General features: G+C 36.9%; 1 protein-coding gene and 1 long non-coding RNA gene across 2 annotated transcripts; both read left to right on the top strand.

Moving 5' to 3' along the window:
* Nucleotides 1-5,067: 5,067 nt before the first annotated feature.
* Nucleotides 5,068-5,745, top strand: LOC134661479 (uncharacterized). The gene is made up of 2 exons (XR_010097959.1): nt 5,068-5,202; nt 5,559-5,745. It is a non-coding gene; the product is annotated as an uncharacterized LOC134661479 (long non-coding RNA).
* A 7,868-nt stretch (nt 5,746-13,613) lies between these two features.
* Nucleotides 13,614-22,758, top strand: LOC134661771 (uncharacterized). The gene is made up of 4 exons (XM_063517956.1): nt 13,614-13,772; nt 14,725-14,958; nt 22,045-22,283; nt 22,551-22,758. Exons 1-4 carry the CDS (start codon nt 13,638-13,640, stop codon nt 22,756-22,758), a joined length of 816 nt encoding a protein of 271 aa, XP_063374026.1. The 5' UTR covers nt 13,614-13,637.
* Nucleotides 22,759-25,430: the final 2,672 nt, after the last annotated feature.

Genomic DNA, 25,430 nt, shown 5'->3' with positions numbered 1-25,430 from the left:
GAGCTAGAAGAGCTTAAAATGCTAAAAAGCCATTTGTGAGGGGTCTTGCTATTCTGGTCATTTTAATTGCAAGAAAGTATGGTCGAGTTTGGTATCAAATGAAAGTGCTCGGTTTACACATTTATAATATTGTTTTTTTAAAGATTTTTTTTGAAAATTATGACAATTTTGGAATCCAAGATGGCGGCCATGCACTGTCATTAAATCGTAATGGATATCATTTTATAGGTTTTAGGGGGCGCAGATTTCGAAAATGATGATCATTTTGGATTCCAAAATGGCGGCCATGCACTCCATGCAGTATGTCATAAAAGTCGTCATGGATATCGTTTTATAGGTTTTAGGAGGCGCAGATTTCGAAAATGATGACCATTTTGGATTCCAAGATGGCGGCCATCCAGTATGTCATAAAAGTCGTCATGGATGTCGTTTTATAGGTATTAGGGGGCGCAAATTCCGAAAATGATGACCATTTTGGATTCCAAAATGGCGGCCATGCAGTATGTCATTAAAGTCGTCATGGATGTCGTTTTATAGGTTTTGGGGGGCGCAGATTTCGAAAATGATGACCATTTTGGATTCCAAAATGGCGGCCATGCACTATGTCATAAAAGTCGTCATGGATGTCGTTTTATATGTTTTAGGGGGCACAGATTTCGAAAATGATGACCATTTTAGATTCCAAGATGGCGGCCATGCACTATGTCATAAAAGTCGTCATGGATGTCGTTTTATAGGTTTTAGGGGGCGCAGTTTTCGAAAATGATGACTATTTTGGAATCCAAGATGGCGGCCATGCAGTATGTCATAAAAGTCGTCATGGGTGTCGTTTTATAGATTATAGGGGGCGCAGATTTCGAAAATGATGACCATTTTGGATACCAAAATGGCGGACTTGCACTATGACATATAAGTCGTCATGGATGTCGTTTTATAGGTTTTAGGGGGCCCCGATTTCGAAAATGATGACCATTTTGGAATCCAAAATGACGGCCATGCACTATGACATATAAGTCGTCATGGATGTCGTTTTATAGGTTTTAGGGGGCCCCGATTTCGAAAATGATGACCATTTTGGAATCCAAAATGACGGCCATGCAGTATGTCATAAAAGTCGTCATGGATGTCGTTTTATAGGTTTTAGGGGACGCAGATTTCGAAAATGATGACCATTTTGGATTCCAAGATGGCGGCCATGCAGTATTTTATAAAAGTCGTCATGGATGTCGTTTTATAGATTATAGGGGGCGCAGATTTCGAAAATGATGACTATTTTGGAATCCAAGATGGCGGCCATGCACTGTGTCATAAAAGTCGTCATGGATGTCGTTTTATAGATTTTGGGGGGCGCAGATTTCGACAATTATGACCATTTTGGATTCCAAAATATCGGCCATGCACTATGTCATAAAAGTCGTCATGGATGTCGTTTTATAGGTTTTAGGGGGCGCAGATTTCGAAAATGATGACCATTTTGAATTCCAAGATGGCTGCCATGCAGTATGTCATAACAGTCGTCATGGATGTCGTTTTATAGGTTATAGGGGGCTCAGATTTCGAAAATGATGACTATATTGGGATCCAAGATGGCGGCCATGCACTATCTCATAAAAGTCGTCATGGATGTCGTTTTATAGGTTTTAGGGGGCGCAGTTTTCGAAAATGATGACTATTTTGTAATCCAAGATGGCGGCCATGCACTATGTCATAAAAGTCGTCATGGATGTCGTTTTATAGGTTTTAGGGGGCGCAAATTTCGAAAATGATGACTATTTTGGATTCCAAGATGGCGGCCATGCAGTATGTCATAAAAGTCGTCATGGGTGTCGTTTTATAGGTCATGGTCATCATTTTCGAAATCTGCGCACCTGTTTCAAATAAGATATAGATGCATCCTAGTAAGTCAACAACATCTATATCTACTATCGAAATGTACATTTGATAGTAGTAGTATGAGATGTAATCTGAAAGGAATCAAGTAATGCATTCCTGTAATGAGGAATCGACATTGATTCCAATTACTAGTAATTGTAATATTCGAGAAATTGATTCCTGATTCCTCAAATGGAATTGTACTTAGTAATTCGGTATTATTACATTACAAAGTACCTAATCTGGGAATCGGTAATCAGATTAAACAGTAATTTCAAGTAATCGTGGAATCAGGATTCAATTACGAAATGCCCATCTCGGACTAAGTAGCACTGCATTCAATTGATCTTTTTGACGAACCGCGAGTTCTCAGTTCGGGGCGAACTACTAGTATTTAACACACTTTTCACTGTAGGCTCCCGACACAACTACATAACCCACCAAACTCTTGACTGCGGTCAAGAGAACAAATCCAATAAATAAAACAAAAGACATCATTACTGAAAAAGACGCACGTTGAGACTGAGATACTTACCTAATTTTGTTTAATTATTTAGGTTGTGTTACATAGTTCAGTAGGTATTGTATACAATAGTGATAAAATCAAGCTTGTCAATCTCGTACTTAGGCCACTCAGCAAGATTCGTGGCCTAAACACAGTACTCGACTGAAAAGCTGTCTTATCACGATTGTATAAAATACTATTTAGAAATTTACTTTAGTTTTATTGGAGAAAATGCAAATTAGGTGTTTAGCTTACAGGATAAAAAAAACTTTTAAAATGATGACATATATGTAGAATTAGGGTGTACCCTTATTTTACCGTCAAATTTTTTGCCGAATTTTGTTTTAAAGAAAATTATTCATAGAATAATCGAATCCCACATTTTTGTCACAATTAGTTTTGTTTCTTCGATTATTCATTTTAAAGAAACATACTATGTAACTTTATTCATATTCAGAATATTTATTGAAAGATTTTTAAATAAAATAAAATACTAACTGTAGAATTATTATTCATTGAGTATTATTTGTACGACACTACAGTTCACAGAATCTTGATTTCAACTATTATTACTTCACTAAATTACCTTTTACCTAGTATTCATTTAAATAAAACACACTTAAAATACACATAAATGCACTTAGACTTAAAAGTCTAACTAACCAAAATCCGAATCGGAGCACCCCACTATCCACGTGGTCTTGTCTGTCCTACCCCTAGAGTGTATGTAAAAAGCCGGAGGCGCGGAGGGAAGCAGCCCTCGCCCGCCGTAGCAAAGTGCAGAGCACAATGGGAGCGGCGACCAGCAAGCCGAAGCTGCGGAGGCGAGCATTTTGTGCCTGCGCTTTGATACGCAAGGGCGAACGGGCTGCTTTGCCCGTAGCGCTGGAGCAAATGCGGAGCACGACTCGATGAAGAATATAACTCCAACAATAACAACTCCGCAACATTTACATTCATTTGCGTCAACATTTCATATGATTTTACCCGCAATGTTTTAAATTGTTAACGTTGCAATGACTTTCGGCCTAACATGAATATGTAAGAAGTATACTTTAATAATATTATTGTATGAAATTAATGTTCAACTAGATAACTGTTCTGTATTTTAAGTTTTGGTAAACCATATTTATGAGAAGTAACTTAATATATAGATATCGATGATTCTGTGAAATGAAATTACATGGATAAATTGTCCTTAAAACAAAACAATTTTTTAATTTTTTCTGTGAAATGTAACTAAACCGAACTAAAGTTGTTTGAATTAAATATTCTGTGTAATGATTATTTTGCAATATGAAAATACTTGAAAAATTTTCTGTGAAACAAAAATCTACAGAAAAATTGGCGACAAAACAAAGGTAAACCGTAGAATTAGTTGCATTCGATTTATAATTAACAAATTAAATTACTAACCCACCTTCCAGGGCGGTCGCTACTCCTTGCTGGTCGTGTTGCCTCGCACCCGCGACGGCCTGACGCGGCTGACGGCGGATCTGCCCTCGGCGCCGCTCGAAGACATCCAGGACAGCTTGCGCGAGGAGGAGCTGCAGGTCTCTCTGCCCACATTCTACGTGGAGACCACTACAAAGCCAGTTGCAGCCTTAGCTAAGGTACCTATTATAGTATTTTATGCAACCGTTGTTTAAGAGGGGTCAAAAAAGGCGAGTGGCGTGAGTAACAATTTGAGGCGAAGCCGAAAATTGTTAATAAAGACGCCAAGAGTATTTTTTGACTCAGTTAAACAACGTTGCATACAATACTTTTTCTACAACCAAACACTTACTTTGAAATAAAATTGTATATTTAACAAATATTTTTCATGTCATCTACGGTATCTACCTGGTTTTAGTGATTCTTGTGCTATTAGTGCTATTACTGATATGTCTTCAGGCGTAGACACTAAGTTTTTGTCTTCATTCATTTTAACTTGAAAGACACACTGTTTTTTAACACAAAAGTAAAGTTTTCATTCGACAGGCACAATAGTATTCATATTCAAGATTCACAATATTCAAGAAGTAGCAAATAATGGAGGGTACGAGCGGGAAAATAATGAATGAAATTTAAAAAAAACATGTCTATGGTTCACTTATTTGTCAGATATGACATTCACACCCATAAGCGAGAGCGAGAAAGATATATTTCTTTCTCGCTCTCACTTATGGGTGCGACGAACCCCAAGGTCGCGTTGCGGTGCGACAGTGTGTTACGACTATAAGGTTGGCAACAATGTATTTTTTAAGTGGCCATTACACGAAGTATCGTAAAAGAGCCAAAAAGATACTGCGTGTATGCACAAATGCTTTTTTAGGGAATAGACTAAAGACTTGTCTTGACAACTTTAAGATAGGGTCTTAAAGATGTGTGCACGACCCTTTAAATGACAAATAAAAGTACGGGAGTAGAAAAAGTATTTTATTAACCGAGGTTAGGTTAGGTCGCAATGTCCTGGTATTTTGTTGAATAACAATTTAATTCCTTCTTCCTCGTTTCCTCATGACTTAGGGTCGCGACCACATGAGGTCGTTATTTTATGCACCATGATGGTCCTCCGTTCAGCATGCTTTTCTGCCTAATAAAATGTTTACATACATATATACTTACAATTAGGTGTCATCTTACTTGTCATCACAAATATTTTTATCTTATAGGTATAATCTATCTTTACAAATTGATATTGCAGTTCGGAGTGAGCAGCATCTTCAGCCGCGACGCCGAGCTGTCGGGTGTTTCTTCAGCGGAGGGACTATTCGTACAGGAGCTGGTGCAGCACGTAGCGGTTCGCGTCGACAACACGGACACTTCCGCGTCACAAATGTCAGGTATGTAGATGCTTGTAACTCTTGTAAGCCTTGTCAGCTTTAGCGTCTCTTCGAAACGTTACGAAGTGAACTTCCTCGCTCGCACGAATGCTTGAATTCGTGTTCCTTCGACTTTTGTTGTAGAATAAATTAATTAAATATTTGTTTGTGTTTGTACAAAAGTAATTGTCGAATTGTCAATCACCAAGTATACTAAAAAATTAAGTTTTCTATTTTAGCTAAAGCATGGATACGCTCCATCATCGTTTATTTCTTTCTTTATATTATCTCGTAAAATTAGTTTAGAAGAAGCTTACTAATCAAATCTTACACACAAAGTGACCACGCATAACCTTTTGTTACATTTACTTTTTCAGCATCTAACGCGGTCCAGGAGTCTCTTAAGAACATCCCATTGTCCGGCATCAAGGAACCCCGCCGCTTCAGCGTCGACCGACCCTTCATGTTCTTCATCATCGATCGCCTCGACAACTTGGTTGTTATTGCTGGGAAAGTCATAGACCCAGAAGCACCGACGCCGTTCCAAATTTAAACAAGATTTTTTTTAAAGAAACAAAAGACTTAATTTTTGACAATTCGAGCAATAAGCCGTTAGTCAGTTGACTGTTTGTTTCCTTTTTTAGGGTTCCGTAGCCAAATGCCAAAAAACGGAACCCTTATAGATTCGTCATGTCTGTCTGTCTGTCCGTCTGTCTGTCCGTCTGTCTGTCCGTCCGTATGTCACAGCCACTTTTCTCCGAAACTATAAGAACTATACTGTTGAAACTTGGTAAGTAGATGTATTCTGTGAACCGCATTAAGATTTTAACACAAAAATAGAAAAAAAAACAATAAACATTCCCCATACTTCGAACTGAAACTCAAAAATTTTTTTTTTCATCAAACCCATACGTGTGGGGTATCTATGGATAGGTCTTCAAAAATGATATTGAGGTTTCTAATATCATTTTTTTTCTAAACTGAATAGTTTGCGCGAGAGACACTTCCAAAGTGGTAAAATGTGTGTCCCCCCCCCCGTAACTTCTAATGAATGATAAAACTAAAAGAAATATATGATGTACATTACCATGTAAACTTCCACCGAAAATTGGTTTGAACGAGATCTAGTAAGTAGTTTTTTTTTATACGTCATAAATCGCCTAAATACGGAACCCTTCATGGGCGAGTCCGACTCGCACTTGGCCGCTTTTTTTTTAATTTGGAGCATGATGATGTTTTGCTGTGAATTTAATTGACTGTAATTGTCTTTAATCTTAAATCTATGAGAAAGTAAACCAGAAGCATTTGATAAGTGAAAGTACACAGCGTAGGTTTAAGCCATTAGACTAAGGTATTATTTATTTTAGTGGCAGTTGTGATCGCGATTAAGATTATATTTATTTTTATTGTATAATGTTCATTTTTTATGTACCTTTACCCCACCCAGCTTTGAACAAAATCAAATACTTGTAAAATTAAATGTTTATATGGCATCGTACATCTAGAATATATATTCTAGATTCATATCCGTCCGTTTTGGCTGTTCAAAAAAAATTTTTTTTTCAAACCGTAAAATGGGATAAGTAGGGTTCGCGGGGAGAGTTGGGTTATGAATGGGGAGAGAAGGGATGAAAGGGGGGTGAGATGGAATTTTAAGGCTACTGCTACAAAAATAATGTAGGGTCACTTGTCGAACATTGAAACAATCGTACACAGTGAAACTTTGCGATATCTCGGAAACTTGGTGTTATCAGCTAGTGCCGTCTGTCAAGCAAGGGCAGGCTCAGGGACCCCCAGCACCTCCTCAATACGCGAGCGCGCCTCGGAGAAGGAGCACGTTATTGTGAATTCGTGCGACAAAAGTAATATTTTTCATTTATGTTTCGCAATTTTTTACCAAGATATAGAGTCTAGTTTGGCGTTATTTAATTTTTTGTTGTGTTCTATGTGTATTAAAGTTACTTTGGTGCTAAATATTTTTAAATTTATTTCACTCTTTGGTGCAGTTTTTTTTAATTGTTTCAAAAAACACCCCCTAGTCTCACAATGAAACATATTTATGTAGTAAACAATGAAACATGATGTTGACTGAACACCAGTATTAGTACACAATGAAACAAACTCATTATTTTTTTAATTAATTAAAGACTGTGCGAAATTTGTGAAACTAAAATACCATGAAAATAATTTGTCTGTCATATGACAAAATATAAGATACTTAACTTTAGAAATGGCTGAGATAGGATAGTTTATATGTTGAATGTTTCATTGATGGCAAGGTTAAGGTCACATATCTAACATTGAAACAGTCGTTTATAAACACTATGTTGCAAGAAAGTGTATGATATCAAGCATGGAGATGCTTAAAACCCTCCCGCGTCCACCTAGTTGGCAATCATGCTCCGTGGACATAAAAGGCGCCTTTCTCGCAGCATGCCGTAAGTGCCGACCAGATTTTCGATTCACAATGAAACTTAGGTGTGCGTACAATGAAACAAGTCTTTCGCTTTTAGATATTTCAGCAATCTTATAATGATTCCATATTTCGGAAACCTTTTAAATAACAAATTTCAGCCTTCCACTATTTTCTCCTTTCCTTTCTCATTAATTGGTTGAAAGGATGTATGTATTAATGTAACTTATTTATTACAACGTTTCAATGTTTATTAAGGATGTTTCATGGTAGACTATATATATTACATCTGTTTCACTGTAAAAATTAGAGTGTTTCATTGAAAACATGCACAAGTACACAATGAAACAAAACTCATTTTTCAAAAAAAGCTTTATAATACAGAAACTGTTAAAAATAAGTAGAAACCAAGAACGCCATAAGATAGCCAAATAAATTGTTTATCTTCATACGAAATATCACACTCATAACTTTAAAAACACCAGAGATAGGAAGGCTTGAACTTTTAGTGTTTCATTGATCAACAACTAACCCTATTCCAATTTAAAATGGAGCTATAGTAATATTCTTAATAAAAAAAATCGATCCAACAATCTTCCAAAATCACCTTTGTATGAAATTCCATCTCACCCCAATTACGAGAGACTACGGGGTGAGGTGGGATTTCCTGTTTATCGTTAAAGTTATGAAATGGAACTACCCAAAATAAAATAAAAACTAAAATACAAAACGTCCGGAACACTTATTATATAAAGTGTCATTCAATAGAACTTGTTAACTATGTAAACAAACCGCCATACTATAATTGACACTGAATGTCAAATTACTAGTAACTTTTGTTTACATACTTAGCAAGTTCTATTGAATGACACTTTACACTATTCAGTTTGCATATGTAAAAATTTTGCCCCTACTTACCCCATTTTACGGTACTTCTGGACTCTAGTTTACATTAGTAAATTTTATTCGATAGCGTCACGAGCGTTTGCGTTGCATTATGTCTATTTTTGTATAGGATTTTGAACAGTGCGCCAAGCGGGACGTTTTGGAAACTGAAAATCTCATACAAAATGACACTTTATCGAATGAAATTTACACTAAGGATACAAGTACGAGGGGCGTTCAAAATATTCTCGGTATTGATATCTTACGACCTCTTCTAAAATTTCTTTCGTTACTGGCCGCTAAGGTTTATTCATTGACATTAAAAAAAAGTATAATTCGAACCGAGATGGTCTTTTGTTTTTCTGCAATTGCTGAACAAACATGAACATCATGTGCGAATTGACAATGTTAACTAAATTAGAACATCGATGCGTGATAAAATTCTTGACAAAACAGGGTAAAAATCAAAAAAACATAAAAGAGGAAATGGATTGTGTTTACCGTGAGTCTGCTCCTTCTTTATCTACCATTCAAAAGTGGTCAACAGTGTTGCCAGATCTACTGATTAAGCAGTAAATCTATCTGATTTTAAAAATATCTACTGATCTACTGCTTTTTGCTGGTGAGCTACTGATTTTTCGAAAACGAGGGGTAAAATTTATAAAACCATCATAAGACCTGTCGTCATGTATGGATGGAGTGTTGGGCTCTAAAGGTGACGGATGAGAAGAGATTGCATGTAGCGGAAATGAGAATGTTAAGATGGATGTGTGGTGTGACAATAATGGATAGGATATAAGGAATGGTATATAAGAGGAAGCCTGAAAGTTGCACCCATAGTAAAAAAAGTAAAAGCGAATCGCCTAGCGTGGTATGGGTATGTGATGCGGAGGGATGAAAGTCATGTGACGAGAAAGGTATTACGAATGAATGTGGAGAGAATTAACGGGAGAGGAAAACCGAGGAAAAGATGATGGACTGAGTCATGTGACGAGAAAGGTATTACGAATGAATGTGGAGGGAATTAACGGGAGAGGAAAACCGAGGAAAAGGTGGCTGGACTGTGTGAGAGATGATATGAAACGAACGCAAGTGAATGATGAAATGACGATGACGGGCGAGAGAGAGGTATGGAAGAAAAAAACATGCTGCGCCGACCCCAAATGAATGGGATAAGGGCAAGCGAATGATGAGTAGAAAAAAAACTTGTGCTCATTTATTAATTATAATAACAGAAGTAAGAGACAAAATGATACTCTTCATTTTACTGTTACTGACAATTTGATTTGCCAGCTATACTCAATTACTCAATCACGCCCAGTTTGTCAGCAGAAAAAGGAAAAATAAAACAAATTTTCTATGGGAGGTTGGTGTCTGAGGGTCTACCGCAAATCACGTTCGACGTGTTACCTCCCTGTCACACTTACGTACGAATTTACAAGTGCGACAGAGAGGCAACACGTCGAACGTGGTTCGCGGTAGGCCGTCAGGTCAGAGCATTTTTTTTTTCAATTTTACCTATTGCAGACATCACTTTTTAAATCTACTGCTTTTTTCCCCTATCTACTGCTAAAACGATTTTTTTTCTACTGAATATTGCAGATTTCATCTGGCAACACTGGTGGTCAAGCGAGTTTAAACGCGGAAGGGAGAGTATTGAAGATGACCCTAGACCTGGCCGGCCTGTAGTAGCTACTTCACAAGAAAATATTGATAAAGTGGAAAAACTTATATTGGAAGATGGTCGAGTGAAGGTAAAATCTATAGCACAAGTAACCAATCTCTCTATTGGTACCGTACATGATATTATACATGACCATCTTAATATGTCAAAAGTAAGTGCAAGATGGGTTCCGCGAATGCTGACTCGGCTTCAAAAAGACATGCGTGTAGCTTGTTGTTCCGATTTTATTGACCTGTGCGGTGAAAATCCTGATGAGGTGCTGCAAAGAATAGTTACTGGAGATGAAACCTGGGTTCATCATTATGACCCAGAGAGTAAACAAGAGTCCATGCAGTGGCACATTAAGGGTTCAGCTCATCCCAAGAAGTTCAAGGTCATCCCTTCAGCTGGCATAGGTCATGGCCACGATATTTTGGGATTGTGAAGGAGTATTACTAATCGATTATAAAGAAAAAGGTGTAAATATCACAGGACAGTACTACGCTAACATTCTACGTCAATTAAAGGATGTAATTAAAGAAAAGAGGCGAGGAAAGTTAACCAAAGGTATTCTGCTTCTGCATGACAACGCCCCCGTCCATACTGCTCATATTGCCAAGGCAGCTATTGTTGAATGTGGGTTTAAAACTGTTACTCACCCACCGTATAGTCCGGACTTAGCCCTCAGCGACTTCTTTTTGCTCCCCAATCTTAAAAAGGATCTGCATGGAAATAAATTTTCTGACGATGAAGCATTGAAGGCGGCAGTGGAGGAGCATTTTTACACGAAAGATAAAAAATATTTTTACGAGGGATTAAAAAAAATAATTGATCGATTTTTTAAGTGTATGAACATAGGGGGGGAGTATATTGAAAAATAAAAATATCAAACTTTTCGTACTTGTTTGTTTTCATTCTCATACCGAGAATATTTTGAATACCCCTCGTACGTTGATGTTAAATTTAATGTAGGGGAAGTCCGGGTAAAGCGAACACCCCAGGCAAAGCGAATTCGGGCTCCCAATCCTAACTATTCGACTTTGTCGCACCACGCGCCTATATGATGTTCGGAATCCTTCGCTCTATGAGCGGCAAGCGTCACAGGGAGCGGTCGCTGTGAGCGTCGTCGGTTTTGAAAGGTAAGTACATTGTATGTTATTTTGTCACAGTAATTATCTCGAATTTTAATTCAAGATGCTTCTATTGCTTATTAAAGTATCTTCCTTTTACAACGCATTTCTTTTAAAACAATCCAACGGTTATTTTTTTTAAATTCTTAATTTCTTTAACTGACTGAATGGGCAAAGTGGATCGGGCAAAGCGGATAGCGTGTTCACTTTGAATTTATTAGGATTTTTTTTTATGAAAATATTTTGTTACAGATGGTATATAAATATCAAAAAAAGATCGATAATAGCTCCTGGCTAACAGACGTCATAGAAATGGCTATCAGAACGTGGATTCGCTGTGTTAAAATGTCTTCAGAAATGCCGTGAAGACTTATGCTTATGAAATCAGTGAAAATATATCAAAAGTTACTTGTGACAGCTTTTTCTAATTAATATTATTGAAATGATCTTATGTTGATTAATTTTCACTTAGTTATTAAGTTCACTAAGATTTTATGAGTAATATTTGCTTTGCCCGGGGGCCAGTTTCACTTTGCCCGGCACCCTGGGCAAAGCGAATAAAATATCTTTTTTTACGTTTTGTTCAAAATTGCAGCAACTGTTAAACATTGCAGGCTAGTGTTGTTTTAAATTAAAAGATTATCGAACGAGCGAGCGAAGCGAAGCGAAGCGAAGTTCTTACATTCAACTTTGAACACGCGGCTGGCTAGCGGCACGTCCCGGCATTTCGATGTTTTTAAGCTGAACTGTCAGAAGATAGTTTGATACACAATAACTTAAGTAAATTTGTTGTAATTTAAATGAAATTGGGTAAACGTGTAGTCGAGGGCATTATATTTTAGTCATTAAATTATGATCAGGCTCGTTCAAAGGGTTATTGAGCTAGAAGAGCTTAGAAGGCCAAAAAGCTGTTTGTGAGGTGTCTTGCTATTCTGGTCATTTTATTTGCAAGAAAGTATGGTCGAGTTTGGTATCAAATGAAAGTGCTCGGCTTACACTTTTATAATATCGTTTTTAAATTTACCATTTTGAAATAGTTAGCAAGATAAAAATAAAATAAAATAAACATAATATAGGTATTTGACATTTGACAGGAAATATTTCGGCTTACCACAGATACAGTATCAGTTAAGGGCTCCACAGATCTTGCAAAAAATCGTACGCGGTTTTCAATCCTTTGACGACTGCATTCAATTGATATTTTTGGCGAACCGCGAGTTCTCAGTTCGGGGCGAACTACTAGTTAAATAAAGACTTATTATTGATACTTTTTTCATTCCTTCCTCGTTACATTTTTCTGTTATGTCAAGTCAAAGGTAAAGGTGTTCACTATGCCCGGACTTCCCCTAATGATCTTCTCAATAATAATCTATAAGTAAAGCCACAAAAAATATCTTGCCATACGATCCAGTCCGTTATACCTGTTATACGTGCATTTGTAAGAGAAGTATAGAGGGTAGTTTAAACCCGTTGTGAGATGTTTATGTACCTACCCGGCATAATTTATCTTCAGCTTAAACATATTAACGGTCGCGCTGGTCGTGCCTAAGTGCAAAAAAGACAAAAGAATTAAACGAGAATAAAATTAAAAGTGAAGTGAAGTGTGAATATGGATCAAGACAAAGAAAATTTAAAACCAAAAACAAGGATTCCTCTACCCTTGGCACCTCTGCCAGCTCTGCCGAACCACTTGCTGAATAAATTAAGCGAGAGACCACCGTTGAATACTTTATCGGGCCCTAATGCACTCAATCATAATGTGCCATCTTTAAATTTGTTCTGCATGGCTGGCCCAAGCAATTCAAAAAACAAAAGCGTTGTCAATAGACCAAGGAGTCCTTTTCAAAATGACACTAAATTTGTAACTGTGCGACGGGGTTGTGAAGATTTCTACAACACTTTTGTTGCTTACCAAGATGATAAGAGCATAATATCAGAGCCGAGTGTCATTATTGTTAGCAGTGATGAGGAAAATGATACATACGAAAAGGAAATACATTTCACTGATAAAGATGGCCTTGCTAATAAGAAGTGGATATCAGCAAGTACCTCGGCTCTTAATACATTAGTTCCAGCCAGGGTAAAGAATATAAAGCGAAGCTTGAAAAGACCTCATAGTATAGAGTTACAAGGTTTAACACCACTGGAAAGTCCGGAAAGGGTTGAAAGTGTTTTCAATCAAACAATTCGTGAGAGGATGCAGTCACCTGATTTATGTATGTAACTATGTTACTAAAATGATTGAATATTCGTTTTCTAAATACATTTCTTATTTATGTCCTTTTTAATTGTTAGGTACTTAATGTTAATGGGTGCATTACTATTCAAGTGTTGTGTCATTTAATTTACAGTACAAAAATCATACATGGCTAGCATGGACAGAGAATATACGGGTGAAATTCTATCATACCTTCTACAAGCCGAAACGAAACCAGTGGCCCTCCCGCGGGTTAAGAGTGAGACGAGAGCGTGCGTTATCAACTGGCTGATGAATATTAACGTAAGTACCATAAATAAATAAAAAAGCGGCCAAGTGCGAGTCGGACTCGCCCATGAAGGGTTCCGTATTTAGGCGATTTATGACGTATTAAAAAAAAACTACTTACTAGATCTCGTTCAAACCAATTTTCGGTGGAAGTTTACATGGTAATGTACATCATATATTTTTTTTAGTTTTATCATTCTGTTATTTTAGAAGTTACAGGGTGGGGGGACACACATTTTACCATTTTGGAAGTGTCTCTCGCGCAAACTATTCAGTTTAGAAAAAAATGATATTAGAAACCTCAATATCATTTTTAAAGACCTATCCATAGATACCCCACACGTATGGGTCTAATGAAAAAAAAATTTTTGAGTTTCAGTTCTAAGTATGGGGAACCCCAAAAATGTATTGTTTTTTTTTCTATTTTTGTGTGAAAATCTTAATGCGGTTCACAGAATACATCTACTTACCAAGTTTCAACAGTATAGTTCTTATAGTTTCGGAGAAAAGTGACTGTGACATACGGCGGACAGACGGACAGACAGACAGACAGACATGACGAATCTATAAGGGTTCCGTTTTTTGCCATTTGGCTACGGAACCCTAAAAATGTACCATATGTTGCGTTTATAAAATTAAGTATAATTTCCTATACACAGTTAATCATGCTCTACGAAACACATAAGGATGTCTTACGTTAGAACGGCGCGGGTCCGGACCGAGGCAACCGACTCTTCATTTTCTATGACAGGCGACCGGTGATCACGTGATGCTTTCTATAGAAAACAGTGTCGGATAAATCGGCTCGGACCCGGGCCTTTCTAACGTTTCATCCTTTATGGTATTCTATAAGTGTTTCGTTTTATGAAATACAACTCCGTATTTGTTTAAATAGTACTTGTAATAGTTCGAAATAAGTGTCATATAGTGATAATTCTTTCCTTATTGACATTTGAATTAAACTTAGGGCATAGACGGCAACCCAGCCACCATTCAGACGGCGGTGTGGTACCTGGACGCGGTGCTGGCCATGGGCAACGTGACGCCGGAGAACATGCATCTGGTGGCGGCGGCCGCGTACTGGATCGCGTCCAAGCTCCACGGGCCGTTCACGCCTGCGTCCAAGCTTGTCAAATACGGAAACCATACCTTCACGAAGCAGAGGCTGTGGGAGGCGGAGAAAGTCATATTGCTTAGATTGGTATGTGGTATCTACCTACTGTTTATACTTTTTCACCACACCAACTGGTAAAGGCTCCCTTGATTGTTCAAAAACTGTTGGCAAAGTTCCATTTTATTCACATGTGAGGCAAAGTAATCAAATGCAAATTTTGAGTTGTTTTCTTATGTTTGCTGATAGAATTGACTTTTAAATGATTAATATTTAATAACAATTATTTGGATTTGATTTGGTTTGATATCTTAGTTTATTATATTTTCTTCGGGTTGGTGTGGTAAAAGATTTTGTGTTTCACTTGGGAGCAAATTTTGTTTAACCCTCGTGCTTTGAAACCCTCGCAACGGCCAAGATTTCATTTTTCGAACCACTTGCTACGCTCGTGGTTCAATTTTGGAATCTTTCGCTTGCTCAGGTATCAATATTAGCACGAGCGGTTAAACAACAACTTTGCCCCCTTGTAAAACAAATAACTATTACAGGGTACATATGGTGCTACTTTCCCGCAGTAGTGCGGGAATAAGCATTTTCCGTGCTTATGTCGAAAATTTAAATGGCTATTTATTACTGTAAAACGTACAATATACACGTGCGAATAGGTAATTCGCAACTCATATCGATTTAATTATCAATGTCGATTAAATTCCTTTGGTCGTGGTTTAATTCATCTATCCTATCACCATTTCACCACTCGTTGCAAATTTCCTACTTTCCGCACTTGTATCGTAAAAAACTATTTTAATAGTAAAAAAAACTAGGAAAGTGTAATATTAAACACGAAATTAAACTTATATATCATAAAATTTAAAATATATATTTGTATATATTTTGAAAATTTAAAATAAATATATACGTGTAAAACAAAAAGTACTGGTAAACTTTCGTAGCTCAGTTGGTTGAGAGCGATAGTACCGGTGTTCCGAAAGGTCTCAAGTTCGAGTCTTGCCGGAAGCAGTACATTTTAATGTTCACCTCAGCAGCTCGAACAAGGGTACTTTGCTACTTAAAAACAAAATTATTAGACAAAATGAGCAAATTGCGATTTTGCTCACTCAGTGAGCAAAATGCGATTTTGCTCACTATTTTTAAGTAGCAAAGTACCCTTGTTCGAGCTGCTGAGGTGAAAACTTAATTGTTGGTATATTTGAGAAAACATGAGTGAATAGGTAAGTGATGAAGAAGGAATACATTTTTCGGGTTCTCTAATATGTTCTCACTGCTGAGGAGAAAAGTTTTGTGAACTACACGAGATCAAAGTTATTTACATCTCGTGCGCTTTTGAGTCCCTTACTACGCTCACGGGAGGTGGCGCTGTAGTCGGGAGGTGGCGCTGTAGTCGCACTGTTTACATCGGCTCTGTGTTTATATTAAGTTTTCGAAATGAAGAAGTGTAAAATTACGAACAAAAAGACCATAAAAAGTGACATTGTACTTTAGTTCTTCATATAAAATAAAAGTGTAAACACAAACTAGACTATTAGATGTAAAATAACACAAAATCAGTGACACACGAACAGTGACTTTTTTCGGTTAACGTGAGTGATATTTTTGTGTAAACTAATAAAAAATCATACGTGAAGTGACATTTTACCAAATGCGAATATCGTTCGTTTTAAAAGACATATGAAAGAAAAGTGAATTACAAAATAACCTAACTTTACGAGAAACAAAGAAACCGTTATCATAAACCGACGACCTGCCTTCGTCACCGAATACGCGATTTTTTGATCTAAGCGCCATCTACAATCTATCGCTTGAACTACAACAGGACCTCGCACGGCCGACAACGATCCAAGCTAGACAAATCAAAGCTTGCGTCAACACTACCTCACGACCTTAGTAGTACAAATAAAACATGACAGGTGGAAGCACTAGCACCAAAACCAACGACATGGGAGAGCTGCAAAAGTTACTTATGGAAATGAAAACGGATATGAATCAAAAATTTACAAAATTAAATGAACAAGTTTCGCAAATCAACCAAATGGAAGTCAAAATAACCGCATCTATAACAAGCCACATGGATTTAAAATTCGAACAACTGAACGACGATCTAGGAAACCTACGATTAAAAATAGAAAACCAAGAAAAAAGACTTTACATGCTAGAAAAAAACAGTGTACAGCGTAACCTTATATTCTACGGAGTTGAAGAGAACGAAAAAAACATATTTTCAGTTACAGGACAAAATACTAGACATAATAAACAAGACTATAACAGTACATATACAGGATTCCGAACTTCAATCCGTAAGGAGAATGGGCAGGAAAAGTTCGCACTGCAGGCCAATATCTGTAGTATTTACAACACTAGGTAAAAAAATAAAAGTTCTTCAAAACAAAAATAAACTGAATGGAACGAACATCTACTTGAAAGAAGAATTCCCGGCTAATATATTAAAAATCAGAGAAGAACTTAAAATACAGCAACAAAAAGAGACGGAAAAAGGAAATATAGCCTACATACGCTATGACAGGCTTATAGTAAAACAAAACAAAAACGAAACAACTAATAATAAAAGACTACTCTCCCCCCAGACCCCACCAAATGTATTTCATGAGGAATCCAGTATAAATAGAGAAAAACAAACAACTCAAACTCACAAAAAATATAAAACGTCACAAAACTCAATGATGTCCTACGTAGTACGAAATGAAGAGTCATGAAGATTAGAGGCCCCCTCCAACCCTACAACTACAACGTCATCACAAGTATATACCAATCAAAACAACAACCCGGTCCCAATACGGCTGGTCACCGCGGGATCGTCAGACCACAACCCTCCAGCTTTAAAAAGAAGTACAAAACAAGAGAACTGTTTATTAATTTGCACCTACAACACAAGAACATTAGCATCAACAGAAAAAATGTTAGAATTCAAAAACGCTATTGAAACAATTAATTACGACATAATTGGACTATCAGAAATTAGAAGGCAAGGCTACAGTATAGAAGAAGATGAAACACATATATTTTGTTATTACGGCGAAACACAGGGCCACCTAGGAGTCGGATTTCTTTTACGAAAAAAGTACAAAACAAACATAATAAGCTTTCTGGGTCTCTCGGAGAGAGTCGCTGTACTAAATCTACGATTTGAACACGAATCAATATCCATTATACAAGTCCACGCGCCCACTAGTACCTCTTCTGATGAAGACACAGAAACGTTTTACCATACTATCGAGAAAGCGCAATTGATTTCTGAGAAAAAACAATTTATAATCGGGGATTTTAATGCGATTATTGGTACACCGAAAAAAGAAGAGAACTTTATCACAGGAGACTACGGATCAGGAGTAAGAAACAAGAGAGGACACAGACTTATACAGTTCGCTACAGAAAACAAACTTACGATAGTTAACACCTTATTCCATAAAAACATAAAACAACGATGGACATGGATATCGCCGGACAAAAATACTAAAAATGAAATAGATTACATTTTAACTACTCATCCGAAAACTATTAGAAACTATGAAGTCTTAACACCGAAATTTCCGTCGGACCACCGTCTTCTACGCGCAACAGTGATACTATCAAAGCAGAAAGTTAATCGAAGAAAATTTCAAACGCCCCTGCCACATATTTTTAAAAACGAAGAAGAAAGCACTCGGTACAAAAAGAAATTACAAGAAAACATTGAAGAAATAATATACAATGCTATGGAAGAAACGACCCAGGAACTATATGAAAAAATAACAAAATGCATACTATCCAGTGTATCAAGCTCTACAACTAAGAATAGTAAAGAAAAATCGTCCATAATATCAACAGAAACTAAAAATTTAATAAAACACAGACATGACTTGCAGAATAAAAAACCGCTTACGAAAGAAGACAAGACAACACTAAAAATGCTATATAAAAAAGTAAACAAAAACATTAAACATGAATATAACCAACATAGAATATTAACACTCGAAAAACACCTATCAACATCTGGAAGCATGAAGAGAGCATACAAAGAGCTGAATAAAAGTAAAAAGTGGATATCGAAATTAAAGTCCAACTCTACGGACACAGAAAATAGACTAGACATTCAAGAAATTGCAACTCAATACTATAAAAACCTATACAAGAAAAGACGATCAACCTCTATGGAAAATAAACAGGAAATTCCCGAAAACAACGAACCAGAAACACACCATTGTCCAATCAAAAGCTTCGAGGAAAAGGAAATACTTCAGCTTATAAATAAACTGAAACCAAGGAAAAGTCCTGGGCCAGATGGTATAACAAATGACTTATTAAAGGCTAGCTGTCCATTCATACTCACACCCTTATCTATGCTTTTTAACAAAATACTACACACAAAAAAAGTACCACATGAATGGACTGAATCAAACATAACTATTATCTACAAGAAAGGAGACCCTACCGAAATTTCAAATTACCGCCCAATAAGCTTAATGTCCAGTCTCTACAAACTTTTTTCAGCAGGATTACAGTCAAGAATAACACCACAAGTAGAGGCCTATCTCGGCGTAGAGCAGGCAGGTTTCAGAAAAGGTTTCAGTACAATCGATCACCTGCAGGTAGTAGAGCAACTCATAGAAAAATATTCAGAATTCAGGAGACCACTCTATTTTGGCTTTATCGACTATCAAAAAGCTTTTGACTCTATCGACCACGAAGCAATATGGAATTCTATGATTACAGCAAAAGTTCACCCTACATACATAGACATAATTAAAAACATCTATGAAAATTGCAGAAGTAGAGTCAAGCTTGAAAATACCGGTCCTGAAATAAAAATAGAGAGAGGAGTACGACAGGGCGACCCGCTCTCTCCGACCTTATTTATAATCGTCCTGGAACAAATAACGAAGAGCTTAAATTGGAAAAACAGAGGCATAAGAATGTCACTACAGGAGCTTACACATCTCTGCTTCGCTGACGACATCGTGCTAGTTGCCGAAACAGCGAGAAATCTGCAGTACATGATCTCATCACTAAGTACAGCTAGCAAACAAATTGGTCTGGAACTCAATTTACAAAAAACAAAATTGATGACAAACTTCAAGGAAACACCGATTATCATAGAAAACACAGAGATTGAATACGTAAAAAGCTTCGTGGACTTAGGTAAACAATTATCTTTCAACGCATCAAACAACTTAGAAGAGATAGATCGAAGAATTAAGAAAACTTGGAATATGTTTTGGAGTAAAAAAGAAGTTCTAAAGAGCAGTCTCCCACTTAAATTGAAAAAGGTAGTAATAGACTCTTGCCTACTCCCAACTATGACATACGGCAGTCAAACATGGAAATACACCGAAGAAGCAAAAAACAAAATTAGATGTTGCCAAAGGGCTATCGAACGCAATATTCTGAAAATAAAACTAAAGGACAAGATAAGACATAGTGTTATTAGAGATAGGACCAAAATTATAGATGCGTTAGAATACAGTCTAAAGTCCAAATGGAAATGAGCCGGCCATGTAGCTAGAATGCACGCCAAAAGATGGACAAAAGTGGCCACTTTGTGGAAAGGGCCAGACGGCAAAAGAAGACACGGCAAACCAAACGCCAGGTGGTCAGATGAACTCCTCGACATAGATAAGGATTGGCCCAACACTGCACAAGACAGAAAAAGATGGCAAGAGCTGGAGGAGGCCTTTACCCGTGAGGGGTCCTAACCAAATTTTATAGTTTATAAATACTAGGTTAAGTGTACAAAATGATTTACTTAAAATATATTTTAATTTACCTACCTTTAAGTTGATATGTTAAGTTAATTTTTTTTTTGGTTATGGAATAAATGGGCTTTTTAGTATAGGATCTTTCGCTTGCACGGAACTCAAAATAAGCACTCGAAAAAAGATCAAACTTTGATCTCTTGTTGTACAAATAACTATTTTCCAGTAACAAAACGTTTATTTAACGTAAATAGTACAAACTTAATACTTAAGTACCTTATAAAATAAAATAACTAAAACTAAACCAAATAAAAAAAACCCTAAAACCTACCTTCTAACCCTAGGCCCCTCGGCAAGGTGCCCATCACGCAGGCAGCATTCCCGCGCTGTATAGCGATGGCAATCCTTTGCGCGAGAAAGCTGCCTGCGCGAGAGTCCCCTGTTGCCTCCCTTAACCGCTTACCAAGCTCCTTAAGGAGCCCACGCGCTCCTATAATATTAAATTCCTTTGGTATAATATAATATCTACTATTTCCCTATAATATCAATATTAGTATCGCTCGCAAAAAAATCGCTTGATAATAAATTGTTTATCCACACGCTGATCCGCATTTATCCCAGCCCAATATACCTTCTTTAATTTTAATCTGTTTGTTATATTAGGAACCATGTCATCGATTTTAGTAACAAGAAAAACTGCATTCATACATTTAAAAAAAATGTGTATCAGCTCGGGAATCGAACCCGGACGTTTTGAAAAATAAAACTAAAATTATTTCTATTTAGATATCGATTGTGTCTAGGTCTTAAGCAGTAAATGTTACTATGAAACATGATGTCTAAAATGAATAAAATGCAGTTTTCATATCCTTTAATTTATTTTAGTAAGTTTTCGAAATGACCACCATTTTTAGGGTTCCGTACCCAAAGGGTAAAAACGGGACCCTATTACTACGACTCCGCTGTCCGTCCGTCCGTCCGTCCGTCCGTCCGTCTGTCACCAGGCTGTATCTCACGAACCGTGATAGTAGACAGTTGAAATTTTCACAGATGATGTATTTCTGTTGCCGCTATAACAACAAATACTAAAAACAAAATAAAATAAAGATTTAAGTGGGGCTCCCATACAACAAACGTGATTTTTGACCGCAGTTAAGCAACGTCGGGCGGGGTCAGTACTTGGATGGGTGACCGTTTTTTTGCTTGTTTTTTTTTGCTTGTTTTGCTCTATTTTTTGTTGATGGTGCGGAACCCTCCGTGCGCGAGTCCGACTCGCACTTGGCCGGTGTTTTTTTTCAATACATTTTAAATTTTTTTTTATGTATGTAGTTTTTCTTGTTAAAATCGATGACATGGTTCCTAAGAAGAGATCGTCGTATGTCTTATAGTTTCAGATTTCCCCATACTGACCAATCTAAATGGGCCACTCTGTATAAGTAGTTAGTTAATTATTATTGAAACATTGCAGAAATTTCCGCGCCAACCAATAGTGCCCCAAGACTACCTCTGGTATTTCGCTTGGTGGTGCAACAAAGAACGGCCTGGCGAGATCGAAGTGGCCACCACGTTCCTTTGCCTCTGCGGGATGATGGTCAACAAGAGCCTCTGCCCCGAGTACCCGTCCGTGGTCGCCGCGGCTTCTATAAGGAATGCTTTGTTGTTGCTGAAGAAAAAGGAGCTGATACCGCGACTGCAGAGGTGTCCGGCGTAAGTGGGAACTTTTTGATTGGCAAATGAAATTAGTGCAGGTGAAATTATGGAAACCAAGGGTATCACATTTGTTTCATGGTGGCAATCGTTAGAAAAAACGTTATTTCGTTACAACTGAGTAATTGCACAGAGTACCTACCTACACTTACAAGATAGGAGATAGGACGTTAAACTTAAGCTAGGTACTCGTATTTCATTTACTTGTGTTATTGGTAATGAGTCTTAACTGTCAACCTTATCGTTCTATTCTTCCTTTTGATTTAGATACGTAGCTGCAGAAAGAAAGGCCGGGAACATATCACGCACGTGCACCATTCTTCGGCACGCGGTGCGCGTGGTGGGTGCGAAGAACTACAGCTATAAGTTCATATTCAAGCAGTACGGACTGCCGCCGAAGAACATCGCTCAGACCATCGTGAGTGCGGCCAACGAGCTCGCTGTCATGGACACTAGGAGCACAGCTGTCATATAAAAACATGTTATAATGTAATTTTAATAGTTAGAGTTAGTTGTTTGTTTAAGTTTTAAAGTATACAGGTGCGGTTTTTTGTCATTTTGCGTACTTAATACAAATGGGCGTTTTTTTTGTTGTCCCCCACACTTTTTTTTCAAATTTGTTATGTTATTTCTACTCAGAATCACGAGCTCTTTCTATCCTAATAGGAGAAAAAAAGTGTCCCAAAACTTCCATACATTTTTCGATCTTTCCATTCCGCGACCGCCATACAAAGTCTATGAAAAATGGTGACGTACTGGAAATAAAAACCTTAGGACACATTTTTTCTTCTATTAGGATAGAAAGAGCTCGTGATTCTGAATAGAAATAACATAAAAAATCCCAAATTTGAAAAAAAAAGTGTAGGGGACAACAAAAAAAAAACGCCCAAATATCATTGTAAAATCTTAAATTCGTTCTTCATATATAGTTCCGTAGTATTCATTGTAATTTTATTATGTGTTTAAACGTGACGTAATTAAGTATATGTACAATTGGACTTTGATGGATTAGCAACTAATTAATGACATATGAAATTATAAATTTAAGAATTAATTAATATTATATCATTGTTAAGAATTTAAATTACCCAATTACATTACAGAGCGAAGAAACTTGGCGAGCAAGAAAGACATTGTTTGTTTCACCGAATTATAATGTCCGTAACAGTAAATAATAATTAATACCTATGTAAATACTTGCCTAATCTGACTTATCAACTGTAATTTCAAATTAACCTAGACGTTTCAAGTTTTTGACTTACTATCATGATAAATTTTAATTTTTGACCTTTTTACAACAAACACCAGAAGTATTGTCATTGATCAAACTGTGTTAATTTTTTTTCACCTCAGCAGCTCGACCAAGGGTACTTTGCTACTTAAAAACAGTGAGCAATATCGCATTTTGCTCACTGAGTGAGACAAAATGAGCAAAATGCGATTTTGCTCACTCAGTTTGGCTCACTGTTTTTAAGTAGCAAAGTACCCTTGTTCGAGTGCTGAGGTGAAACCTTTATTCTTGGTATATCTTAAGAAAACATGAGTGAATAGGTAAGTGGTGAAGAAGGAATACATTTTTCGGGTTCTCTAATATGTTCTCACTGCTGAGGTGAAAAGTTTTGTGAACTACACGAGATCAAAGTTATTTATATCCCGTGCGCTTTTGAGTCCCTTACTACGCTCAAGATTCTAAATTAGTATAAATCTAGTATAGAATCTTTCGCTTGCACGGGACTCAAAATAAGCACTCGAAGAAATATCAAACTTTGATCTCTTGTTGTACAAATAACTATTAAATTCGATTCGCTTAATTGTGAACATATATTTAAAGGGTAAGTATGGTGAATAATAGGTACTTTTAAACATTTATATTTAACATATTTTTTTGAGTGTGGACACGAGTATGTTATAAAAATTAGAATGGGATTAAATATTTTAAGGAGACAACTTATATTTTTATTAACTGGGTAGGTATTTATATTTATCCAAACACATAGACAATACAGCCAACCCAGTACCTTTCTGTAGTCTCTGCAAATGCGTCTTCGTAAATATCGTCTGCGTAATATGTAGTCGTTAAACTGACACGACGGTGGGAAACAAGCATACGATCCACCTTAAGAACGATTTTCAGCGGTTACCTAGGGCTAGGGCCTATGTATACACGTCATGTACCGTATTCCTAAATACCATACATATTTATGGTAAAAACAACAGATTTGCTCCAGCGAATAAAAAAAAAGAAATGGGTAGGTGTTGTTAGTTATTCTCGAGAAATGGTTTTACTTCCAATCCTTCTGACGTAGTACCTATTTCGAAAACTATAAATAATTGGATGCAGTACGAAACAACAAGGAAACGAGAAACCGACTAAGAGGATAATCCATAACGGAAACCTGTACGGATATGATGGTCGTTCTTGTCTACGTGACAGCGTGATAAAACGGTGTCCGTCACTTTCTTTCCCACGGTGTTAAACAGTGACAGTTATTTTATCACGTGGATAAAGATGGATAAAGCTATCCATAATAGGCTGGCTGATTGGTAGTGGACGCTAAGTTGATAATGCGATATTAACCTTACTGTGTCATAGAAACAAGCACCTTGCTGACATTACAGTAAATTCCATTTTAAAAACTTCACGACTATGACGCACTCGCCGGAATTAATTGTCTTGTTTATACAGTGTTGCCATCGTACCTTTTAGTACGGATTTGCGTACTATTTTGGACCCTTGCGTACCTTTTTTGTACGCAGCGTACATCGTACTAAAACCGTACCTTTTGATGTACGATTGTTTATCAACTTTTTTTTCGTTATATTGGTTCAGGATGGTTTGTTCAGGGCAAAATATCTAATCTGACAACAATAGCCACCATAAAAAAGTACCATGTACTATACACGTTTCTTTAGTTGCAGTCGGCAGTTGTGTCTTTCTTACCTAGTCGTTTCTCAAAAAATTGGCACCGCCACCTGTCAATAGGTTTATGTTAGAACTTTTTTTTCATTATGTATAATTTTTATATATAAAATTTTAACACATATTTAGAGAGATTTTTTACACAGAGGCCTAATACTTTGAAAAAGATTTAATAAATATTGATTACAAAAAAATATATTGTAACTACGTTTATCCGCTAACCTGTT

The sequence above is a fragment of the Cydia amplana genome, chromosome Z, assembly GCF_948474715.1.
Source record: "Cydia amplana chromosome Z, ilCydAmpl1.1, whole genome shotgun sequence".
Classification (NCBI taxonomy): domain Eukaryota; kingdom Metazoa; phylum Arthropoda; class Insecta; order Lepidoptera; family Tortricidae; genus Cydia; species Cydia amplana.
Note: the sequence above shows the minus strand (reverse complement) of the source record. Positions and strands in the feature narration are given on the sequence as shown.

Excerpts from the sequence above, each read along its gene's own strand:
- LOC134661771 (XM_063517956.1), top strand. The coding sequence starts at position 13,638 with ATGGCTAGCATGGACAGAGAATATACGGGTGAAATTCTATCATACCTT. Across the intron at positions 14,959-22,044 it reads AAGTCATATTGCTTAGATTG|AAATTTCCGCGCCAACCAAT; the intron begins GTATGTGGTATC and ends GAAACATTGCAG. Across the intron at positions 22,284-22,550 it reads CGACTGCAGAGGTGTCCGGC|ATACGTAGCTGCAGAAAGAA; the intron begins GTAAGTGGGAAC and ends CTTTTGATTTAG.